This window comes from Hemitrygon akajei, chromosome 4 (genome assembly GCF_048418815.1).
Source record: "Hemitrygon akajei chromosome 4, sHemAka1.3, whole genome shotgun sequence".
NCBI lineage: Eukaryota > Metazoa > Chordata > Chondrichthyes > Myliobatiformes > Dasyatidae > Hemitrygon > Hemitrygon akajei.
The window spans coordinates 155,836,998-155,849,071 of NC_133127.1; the positions used below are offsets into that span (position 1 = coordinate 155,836,998).

General features: G+C 38.9%; 1 protein-coding gene across 1 annotated transcript in view; it reads right to left on the reverse strand.

Moving 5' to 3' along the window:
- xpo4 (exportin 4) overlaps window positions 1-12,074 on the reverse strand; it is a 110,747-nt gene that overhangs the window by 72,993 nt on the left and 25,680 nt on the right. The window contains exons 2-3 of the mRNA XM_073043698.1: window positions 6,532-6,637; window positions 3,011-3,152 (exon numbers count right to left, since the gene is read on the reverse strand). Of these exons, the coding sequence (XP_072899799.1) occupies window positions 3,011-3,152; window positions 6,532-6,637 (248 nt within the window). The remainder of the gene's footprint in view (window positions 1-3,010; window positions 3,153-6,531; window positions 6,638-12,074) is intronic.

The following is a 12,074-nucleotide window of genomic DNA, read 5'->3' on the forward strand; positions in this document are numbered from 1 at the left end:
GTGCAAAATCATAAAAGGTCAAGCGTCCATTTTATTATACTAGGGAAGTATTTAATCGTCTTAAGAACATGGCAGAATCTGTCTTTGAAACTGGCTGTACATGCTTTCAGGCTTTTATATCTTCTGCATGATGGAAGAAGGAAAAAGAGAATATCTGAGGTAAGTGGCATCTTTAATTATTCTGGCTGCTTTACTAAGGCAGCAAGAAATATAAACAGAGTCCATAGAGGGGAGGCTGGTTTCCATCATGTGCTGAACGGAGTCCACAACTCTACAGCTTTCTTATGAATCAATATTGATTTAACGAGCTCCATTTTTTTTAAGAAAGAGGAAAGTGCAAGGGAGAAATTTAAGGAAATTATTCAACAGTGTCTTGGCAGCTAAAGGCATTACAACTACAATTGCAGAAGTTAGAACAAAGAGAACAGCAATAACTAGGACAATAAAGGTCCAAGGGAGGTGAGTGTCAAAAAGTGGTGAAGCCATGGAGGGATTTTAAGATTTCTTAGAAATGAAATACTGCAGATCAACAAGCAAGAGACTGATGAGAAACGGATACTTAACAAGTTGGAAAAATGGGCAAGAGTACCATGTACAATAAATCTAATTGCAATCTTTTTGGTTTATATATAATGGAGGTTGGTGATCAGTGGCATGCCTCAGGGATCTGTTCTGGGACCCCTTCTCTTTGTGATTTTTATAAATGACCTGGATGTGGAGGGATGGGTTAGTAAATTTGCTGATGACACAAAGGTTGGGGGTGTTGTGGATAGTATGGAGGGCTGTCAGAGGTTATCGTGGGACACTGATAGGATGCAGAACTGGGCTGAGATGTGGCACATGGAGTTCAACCCAGATAAGCGTGAGGTGGTTCATTTTGGTATGTCAAATATGATGGCAGAATATATTATTAATGGTAAGACTCCTGGCAGTGTGTAGGATCAGAGGGATCTTGGGGTCCGAGTCCATAGGACACTCAAAGCTGCTGTGCAGGTTGACTCTGTGGTTAAGGTGGCATACAGTGCATTGGCCTTCATCAACCGCGGATTGAGTTCAAGAGCCAAGAGGTAATATTACAGCTTCATAGGACCCTCGTCAGACCCCACTTGGAGTACTGTGCTCAGTTCTGGTCACCTCACTACAGGAAGGATGTGGAAACTATAGGAAAGGTGCAGAGGAAATTTACAAAGATGTTGCCTGGATTGGGGAGCATGCCTTATGAGAATAGATTTGAGTGAACTTGGCCATTCCTCCTTGAAGCGGCGGAGATGAGAGGTATCTGATAGAGGTGCATAAGATGATGAGAGGCATTGATCGTGTGGATAGTCAGAGGCTTTTTCCCAGGGCTGAAATGGGTAGCTTTAAGATGCTTGGAAGTAGGCACAGAGGAGATGTCAAGGGCGTTTGTTTGTTTATTGTTTTTTTTTTGAAACGCAGAGAGTGGTGAGTGTGTGGAATAGACTGCCAGCAACAGTGGTGGAGGCAGATATGATAGGGTCTTTTAAGAGACTTCTAGATAGGTACCTGGAGCTTAGAAAAATAGAGGGCTGTGGGGAATCCTAGGTAATTTCCCAAGTAAATACGTGTTCAGCACAGCATTGTGGGCCGAAGGGCCTGTATTGTGTTGTAGGTTTTCTATACTTCTATATCAATTATAAACATTAGCAAAGCAATTGCGAGTGATTTTCTAACTACATTTAAGATAGAACCAGACAACTGCAGTTACATGGAGCCACATACTGATGAATTGCAAGAGAAGGGGGTAGTTAATGCTTGATAATTCTTATTGTTACTGCAATCTAGGTTAGAGTATGATGTGTGGATGAGTGTACTTGAAGTTTCTGTGAGAAAACAAAAATAGATTTTGAGATCACCTACACCATATTCACTTAATTACAAGGTGTTTTAAATGTTTTCTAGTGGAATGCGATTGACTAATATCAGTGTTTACTGTAATTTGTTGAACATACTGTTATTAAGTTCTGAACCCACATGGTGAAAGGATGAATTTCAGGACTTCATTTTGATTTGGTATTAAATTGTGACCCTGAAGGATTTCAGACATATTGTACTGCAGTGTTAAACTTCCTTCTTCATTTGACCTTGTAATTCGATTAGGATGACAAGTGATTAATCTTTAATACAACATGACATTCTTTTCAAATTTACACAAATAGTGGCTACCATCTTACATGCAAATGGAGCGAGAGATTCACATTAAATTTATAAAGGATCAAAGACTAGCTTTTTTCGCCATATACATTTACATGCCTTAGGAATTTACTACGGTGTGTTGGTCAGGATGCAACATATAACAAAAAAATTCAAGTATAAAGAATAAAAATAGATATAGTTAAAGGTTAAAGTATGAATATAGATTAAAATGTGAACAAAAACAATAATAGCATGTATTTACAAATAGTATTACAAAAACTGGCTTAGTGTACCATGCAATGAAGGGGTAATAGATGGTGGGGAGGGGTATCTAAATAGAATGGTTGATCAGATTAACAGCTGGGGGGGGAGGGAGAAATTTTTAAGATTGCGTGAAGACTTTATTTTAAATTATAATGGACAGTAAAATTCCCAAAATGTAAAAAATCATTTATTCAGAAATCCTGATCATCTGGCAACTAACTAGCTCATTAACCCAGAATATGCGCTGAAACGCTGAAGGTCCAAAGAGCAGCCAGGGCAATTGTGAGCTGTGGTTGTGCAGCAAGAACCAGAATCAAGGTCTGATACATCAGCACTCAGAAACACGAGTAAAATCGTGGCTGTAGCAGGGTGTAGAATGCTTGTGTTTTTCTTATAAATTCATTATACTCTTGTGTGATGTGCACAAATGTAAAATAGAAGTGTATTTTAAACACAAGTGTGTTTAAGGATTAACAGGAATATTTAATAGTCCAAACAAGCTGCTAATTCAGTATTCCAAAGTCCCAAGGGTGCCAGTTTATCAGAATCTTACAGTTCCATTATCACAACACTCAAATTATTCAGTACATACTTAGGCCTTTGCAAGACATAAGTTAAGAGGAATGTCCGTAGTGACTCAATGCTGTTTTTTTCCAATAGTACCCATTCTCGCACAACTGCTTCCATTATGGTTGTGGCAGCTTGAAATAGAACGTAGTCAACTTTACTTGTTTCTATGAGGGAAAAATCAAAAATACTTATAGTCAGCTTTTCCCTGTAACCACTTACATAGGATTAAAACGCAGGCTTAAGAATTGGAAAATATTTCCCCACCGGCAAAGTGCCAAAAGCAGAAATCACTAATTAAGACATATTGACATTCAAATTCGGATCAGAAGCAGGCCACTCAACTCCTTAAGCCTATTCTCCCATTTGATCAGATCATGGACTCATCTGACCAAGGAGATTGTTCTCTCATTTGTTTATTATTTATGTACATATTCCTTAAAAGATTATTCAAAGACTGCATTTCATGTTGTCTCTTGCCAAAATTAAAAAATGGTACCTTATTTTCAAGCAAGGACTCTCAGTTGGTCTAGATTCACCAACAAGAGAAAACAACTTTTCTACAACCACCTCTTGAATATTATGATCCAATCAAATCACCTCTTACACCTCCAAGCTCCACTTTGCCCTTATACCTTCAAAATCCAGCAAATGCAAGCCCAGTATGTGAAACCTTTCCTCAAAATACTTACGCATTCCAGATATTAGACTAAGAAACATTTTCCGAGCCATTTCCAAAGTATTTACTTCTTTAAGTAAGGAGTCCAATTACATACACAAATGGGGTCTCACCACTGCACTATATTAAAACGTTAACTTCCATACTTTGGCATTTAATTCACCAAGAAATAAACAGTAATATTCTATTAACTTTCTTAATTACTTTCTGTACCTGCAATCTTTAGTGAATCATACACAATCACAAATAGGTTGTTCTACATGTCCAAGCTCTACAATCTTACCCCATTTAGAGAATGATTCTTTTTTAAATTTTTCCTATCAAAATGAATAATTCCCCCCCCCCCCACAATGCACTTTCTATCTTTTATGTGTCTTGCTGGCGTTATTCATTATTTCTTTCTTTATTACTCTTTTAGGCCACAATAGAACAAGTAGTAGGGGCACAATTTAGGTCACTTGACCCATACAGTCTGCTCTGTCACTCAATTGTGGCTCATATTTTTCATCTTTTCTCAATCTCACTCTTCCACCTTCTCTCCATAACCCTTAAGCTTTTTACCTTTACCAATCAAGAACCCATCAATCTCTGCCTTAAAAACACCCAATAAATTGGCCTTCACAGGTTCCACAGTTTCATCACCCTCTGGATAACAAAATTCTTCTTCATCTCAGTTCTAAAGGATTGATCCTTTATTCTAAGGTTTTGCCATAGGATTCCAGACTCTCCAGCTAATAGGAATATCTTCTTGAGGTCCAGTCTATCCAGGCCTTTTAGTAAGTCTCAGTGAGATTTCCCGCTCATCCCTCTGAACTCCATTGAGTACAAGTTTAGAGATAAGCACTCCTTATATGTTAATCCTTTCATAAGATCAGTCTTGTGAACTTTTGGATCCTGTGCAACTTGGCTATGATACCATCAGTTCCTCCATTCAGATCATTAGCATATAAAATTGTTGTACCAACTTTGAGCCTTGCACTAATCACAAGCAGCCATCCTGTAAAGGATCCCTGTATCCCCATTCTCTGCCTTCTGCAATACTTGTAGCTTGCCTCTAATACCATGGTCTCTTATATTGTCCCGCTATCAATTTAATTGCAAGCTTACGAAGAGGGCGCTTTAGTTATGATCTGTATCGGTATAAACCCAGCATTCTTTTTATTCATTCACAGCATATGAACATCACTGGCAATGCCAGCATTTATTATTTATCCCCATTCACCCCTGAACAGAGGGCCCTGTAAAGGTTCAGTGGGCTGAGTGTTACACAGGACAAACTTGGTAATGATGGCAGATTTGTATCTCTAAATATTAATAAATCAAGATTTTTTTAAAGCAACAACATGGCTATTGTGGGGTTCAATTATCACAATAAGCTATTTAAAAAATAGATATAAATTTACTTAGTTACTTAAATTCAAAATGTCCAGCTGCTTACAACTCTGCGTCTTGCAACCAGTTTGGTGACCTAATTGCTGCACTATTATATCTTCAACAGGAGGTTCCTTCTCAACTAAAGGAATGTAGAGATCATTCTTCCAAACTACAAAGGGAAGTCAAAGTTACCATTAACTGTATACACAGGATATCAATTTACTGAATGGAATTAATGTACACTCAGCCAAGTTATTAATAACCTTCATCAGGAAGTGCTAATGGCAAGCAAGAAGTGAAGGTGGGGGTAAGGAAAGAGACACTTATTCTAAACTACAAAGAGTCTATGAAAGCTTGTTACACTATACTGGTAAAACAAGTTGAAATTTTCTTGCCCTGAACTGGATCTATTAATGTCAATGGTATACTCAGCTTAAGAAATACATGGCAAATGCTGGAAGTATTCAGTAGGTGAGGCCTTAGTTGTAAGAAGAGCATTGTTTCAAGTCAAAGAAGCTGAAACATTAGCCATTTCTCTTCCCAGAGATGCAGCCTGACCTTCTGAGTGTCTCAGCATTTTCTGTTCAAATTATTGATTCCCAACATCATTTTTGTTTCAGATTTTCTATACACCAAACTTCATTAAAGTATATTAGGAGCAACAACAGGTGACATAACCTTATAAGTCTGCTCTGCCATTCATCAAAATCAAGGTTCCATTTGACTACAAGACTTCAAAACTACCCCACAAAACCAACAGTTGTTCCATTTGGTCAATTCATATTTTAGAGTTAGAGACGGCCAAGATTTTCTGGGTCAGGTGCAAGTCTCCCTACTTCATCCCAACAATGTGCTCTAACTGCTGGAGCAGAGCTGCAGCTGCCACTTTATCCATGTGAATTTCCTTATTTTCCCCCCACATAGTTATCTATCATCTGATTTTCTTGCATTTGTATCTATTATCCTTGCAGCCATCAAAAAATATTTACCTCAGTGATTTGTGGAGAACTTCGATGTTTCACATCTATTTCATAAGATACCACTCAGCTCTATGGCTTGTTATCTTTTAGTATGCCTTTGATCTTAAATTGTAACATTTGACAAGCACAACTGTTGATTTAATTACCCATGGGATACGTTTAAAAAAAACTAATTCACAACCAGAAAATGTTGTAAATACCTATCTAAGCTTCTCTGCCATTGTAGAAAACCTTCATAATTAAGTAGTAAAGATATATGACCAAGGCTAAGAATGGCAAAATGAGATGATAGAAATCCTACAGCACTTTAAGTGCATGATTCAGAAGGGGAAAGCAAATTTTATATAAAAAAAACAATCACAGGCAGTAGTTTATTATTTCCAGCCAGCTCAGCATATTTTCACATTCAATAAAGATAATTTATCTTGTGGTCTATAAACAGATTCATAAATATTTATAAGAAAGCAACTACTTTTGTTCTATGTACAGTTAATACAAAAATGAGAAATTTACCTAATATGTGTTTACATACTGCAAATGGTGATTTTGATTTTCTAAACGACAGGAATATATGTTCTGCATGCTGACGTTGCTCATGACTGACCATGGATGGGGGTGCCTGAGAGAAGAGGAAAATATAGTTATTTATATAGTTAGCTTTTTGATTACAAGTAAATTGGAGTAAAATATGAAGTATTTGGAAACAAAGTTGAAATTTACTTTGAATTGTTTAAAGCACACTGAAGCCATCATATGAGATTAACAGCATAGCTACATGCATAAACTACACAGAATAAACTAAACCAAGATAATCTACTTCAGAAAGCAGATCATTTTTAAAAAAAAAAGTAAATCCTAACTTTTCCAAAGAATATGAGTGCAGTCTTTGGCATGATCTGTCTCTCCTGTGGATCAAGTGAAACTAAACAGATTACATAAAGGAACTGGAGTCTCCCAAATATTCCTCCCTTAAAAGTATCAAAACCTAGCTTTGCATCAATTTGTGAAAACTTGTTGAGAAAATTAGACACAGTAAATGGTCAAGTCAGACAACTTCTATGGAGAAAAAAAGTTAACATTTTAAACCTATGGTTTTCCCAGAATTTTGTTTTCATTTCAGAGCCCATCTGTAGAATTTTGTGAATGAATTAGCAATTTAAAAATGTAATAAATAAAAGATAAACTTCAAGTTAAAAAGAGTAATAATTTTCATTTAAAATTATATAATGAATACAAAACTGTGTGACATATAGAAGGCCACAAAGTACTGTATAAAGGCAAGCTAAATTGAACTGTTATTTGGAAACAGTGGCCTACTTCGAAATTATTCATTGGGCTATTAATTAAGACCATATGACATAGCAGCAGAATTAGGCAATTTGACTAATTGAGTTTGCTCCGCCAGTCAATCACAGTTGATCCTTCTCTCCCCTCCTCAGCCCCACTCCCCAACCTTCTCCCCGTAACCTCTGATGTTGTGTCCAATCAAAAACCAGCTGATTTAACTGCCCCCCTTGGGTTCAGGTGCAACTTGTCACTTTTGAACAGGTCATACCTCCATCAAAAAAGATCCTAATGATCCAAGAACCTGAAGCCCTGCCCTCCAGCAGCTTCTCAGCCATGTATTAATCTGCCAAATCTACTCTCACTGGCGTATGGCACGGGCAGCAGTCCAGAAATTACTACCCAGGAGGTCTTGCTTCTCAGCTTTCTACCTACCCCTCTCTAAATTCTCTTTTCAGGACCTCTTTGCTTTTCCTTCCTCTTTGTCATTGGTACCCATTCATACCAAGACATTTGGCTGCTCTCCCTCCCTCTCCAAAATGCTGTGGACACGATCCAAGATGTCCACGACTCTGACACCTGGGAGAGAACATACCATCCGGGTGCCCTGTTCACGTCCACAGAATCTCCTGTCTGTTCCTCTGACTACTGAGTCCCCTATCACTACCGCTCCTCTCTTCTCCCTCTTTCCTTTCTGCACCATGGACCCATGCTCAGTGCCAGTAACCTGGTCACCCTAGCACTCCCTGGAAGGTTATTTCCACTAAAGTATCTAAAATGGTATTCTTATTATTGAAGGTAATGGCCACAGGGGAGCTCTGTGCTAACTGCCTATTCATATTTCCATTTCTCCTGACAGTCACCCAGTTACTCACCTCTTGCAACTTAGGGGTGACAACTTCCCTGTAACTCTGATCAATTATCTCCTCACTCCCGTACAAACCAAAGGTCATCCAACTGCTGCAGTTCTCTGGGAGACTCTGGATCTCCCACAACTCCAACAACCAGCATGAAGAACACTCTATGGCCATTTACTACACTAGGTACAGCAAGAGTAAAAAGGGAACCTTAACAGAAACTTACCCAGAGCCAATGCCTCTTCCAAACCGAAGCCTGATACTCCTACTCTCACCACTGGCCTATTCCCAACAATGGCCCTTCTGTCTTTTTAAACAAGTGACGCCGACCTGCAAAAAACTTTGTCGTTGTGGCTTGCTACTGCCACTGATTAGGCCACCAGAATGAGCCCAAATACCCATAAAGATCTCCTTTTAAACAAACTTTGCCAACTCGCAAGAAACCTCATCACTGTGGCGGACTTCTGCCAATGACTGGCCGCCCAATAAGATACTAAAATATAAACATTCAACAGTCCTCTTACATACAGTATAATATTCCCAGCCAAATAAATCAATCTGGCTCCCCCTTTAAGCAAGATTTGGTAGTACAGTTACATGCTACGCTCCACCACAAAGCAGAACGAACCAAACATATTTTACTGACAAGGTGGCTTAATCTGTTCTTCAAACCCCCCCCCCCCCACCCCTTTTAGAAAATTTTTCAATTATTATAGTGCAAACTGTGCTTTATTCCCAAATATCAGAAAAATTATTGTATCAAAACTTATTTCATAGATTTAAAACATTTTTTCTGCAAAACAGAAAAATGATCTTTTAAATTCTAATGGAAGCTCCACATTTTAAGTACACCTGAAGGAAGGTGAAGCTGTTTCTTCACAGCTTCCAACAGTGCCCCTGCATCCCCAAAACATATCATGTCCCTGTGTATCAAACTCTTTAGCTTTAATAACCTAATCCCAAAGAAGCTGTAATTTTAGAATCCATTTTTTGCAGGCTTTTCCTTCACAATTTAGTATTTTTGCCTCTAGGCCCCTCCCCTCAGACTACAGTTACTCTCTGCACTCAAGCATATTAATTCAGATTTTTTTCATGTCCCTGAGATGTCACAATTATGTCTGCAATATTCTTTAACCATCAGTCCATATTCCTTCATGTCTGGCTTACTAATTTGAACCCATTTGCTCGCTTCCACTAATACAAGGCATTCATTTAACCAGCAGAATCATATTCTTTGAAACACTTGTTCCTATATTTGTCTTGCTCCAAAAGCAAATCATCAATAAAAACACCATCTCCCACTATCAATCTCTACCCCCAACATGAAGCTCTCAAAGACAAACTGCTGTATCAGGGGCATTATTTAAATATTATTTCTTGTCGAGGGAAGACAGGAACCTAAGTAACGAGAATTGAAAACAGATCTTCAGCTCATTTTCCTAATCAGGGAAAAAATACTATAAGAAAATTTTTTTAAAATAACAAAAATTATCAGAATCGATTTACTGTCACAGGCATAAGTCATGAAATGTATTGTTTTCTGGCAACAGTACAGTGCAGGCATAACAAATTAGTATAAGCTACAATAAAATATATTAAATTGTTATGTTTGCACTGTACTACTGCCATAAAATTCAAGACCCATCTTGGTGACAATACGATTCTGATATTTAAGTTTTTTAAAAAAAATTGTATAAAAGAATAACTGAGAGGTAGTGTTCATGGCCTGTTCATAAGTCTGATGGCAGAGAGGAAACAGCCATTTCTAAAATGTTGCATTTGGCTCTTCAGGCTCTTGTACTTCCTCACTGATGATAGTAATGAGAAGAGGACATGCTCTGGATAGTGAGTCTTTACTGATGAATACCTTCTTGATGTACCACCTTTTGAAGATGTCCCTGATGGTGGGGAGACTTGTGCTTGTGATGACCTGGCACAGTTTACAACCCTCTGAAGCCTCTCACAATCCTGTGCATTGGCACTTACATACAAGACAGTGCTGTAACCAGTCAGAATGCCCTTCACAGTATCTGTAGAAATTTACAAGTCTTTGGTGACATACAAAATCTCAAACTCCTAATGAAGTATAGCTGCTGGCAGAACTGGTCTTGACCCTCAACAATTTCTCCTTTGACTCCCCTCATTTTCTCCAGACTCAAGGAGTAGCTATGGGCTCCTGCATGGGACCTAGCAATGCCTGCCTTTTCACTATGTAAAACAGTCCACAGTCCAAGCCAACGCCTCCTTCACTTTATTGACAACTGCATTGGTGCTGCTTCATGCACCCATGCTGAGCTTGTCAATTTCATCAACTTTGCCTTGAACTTCCACCCTGCCCCTAAATTCACTTGGTCCATTTATGACACCTCCCTCCCCTTTCTCAGTCTGTCCACTGACATCTCTATTAAACCCACCGATTCCCAAGGCTATCTTGACTTTACATCTTCCCACCTGTGAAAATGTCAATCCTTTCATCCCTGCTGTGTCCATTCCCAGGTTGTGGCTTTCCTTTCCAGGGCATCAGAGATATCTTTTTTCAAACAATGGCAGACGTTTCCCTACCCCCACCGTTAATGCTGTCTTTTTTTTCTTTCCACCACCTTAACAGGGATAGAATTGCTCTTTTTCTCACTACCACCTTATAAGCCTCCGCATCCAACGCATCATTCTCCACAACTTCTACCTTCTCCAATGGGTTCCTACCACTAAACACATTTAACTCATCTCACTTGTCAATTCATCTCTCCTCACTTTTCTCCCTCATGGTACTTAACCCTGTGAGCAGCCAAAATGCTACACCTGCCCATTCATCTCCGCACTCACCTCTATTCAGGGCTCCAAAAAGCCCTTCCAGGTGAGGTGCAACACTTCACCTATGAATCTGTTGGGGTTGTCTTCTGCAGCCAGTACAACCAATGCAGCCGCCTCTACATTGGTGAAACCTAAAGTGAATAGGGGGACTACCTTGCCAAGTGCCTCCACCAAAAGCGGGATTTCCTGATGGCCAACCATTTTAATTTGTATCCCCATTCCTGTTCCAACATGTCAGTCCATGGCCTCCTCTTTTGCCACAAAGAGGCTGCATTCAGGGTGGAGGAGCAACTCCTTGGATAACATCTAGGTAACTTCCAACCCGATGGCATAAGCACCGCTATCACTTACCAGGAATTTTTTTCTATTCCCCACTCTAAGCCTCTTACCTCTTTTCCTCACCTGCCCGTCAACTCCCCCAGTGCCCCTCCTCCTTTTATTTCTCCAATGGTCCACTCTCTATCAAATTACTTCTACTCCAGCCCTTTACCTTTCCCACCCATCTAGCTTCATCTATCATCTTCAAGGTATTCCTCACTTGCCAACACCCACCTTTTTATTCTGGCATCATCCCTCTTTCTTTCCAACCCTGAATAAGGGTCCTGGCCTGAAATGTTGGCTGTTTATTCATTTCCATAGATGCTGCCTGACCTGCTTAGTCTCTCCAGCATTTTGTGTTTATTTCTCTGGATTTCTAGCATCTGCAGAATCTCCTGTGTCCACAATCAAGGTCCACCTTAGTTGAAGAATGACTACCAAAATATTGAGAGTAGTCCACATCTTCTTGCATGGAGCTTTTTGCTGCAAGTTAGCGTTCAACAGCAAGGGCAGGTACATGGAGGACCTTTGTTTTACAGAAGATTAAAGCCCAATTTCTCATATGCTTTAGTCAATACATTCTTTATGCATAATTTAATCCTAATACATACTGGTAAATTTCCGCTGTATTTATTATATTATTTCCTGTTTCCTATATAATATTTCGTGCCTAAATCTGAATGCAATACAGTACAGTATTCAAGATATGATCTGACCAAGATCCTTGCACAAATGAAACATTCACAATTTAGAAATAACTCCTAGAAATATAAATGATAATCCATC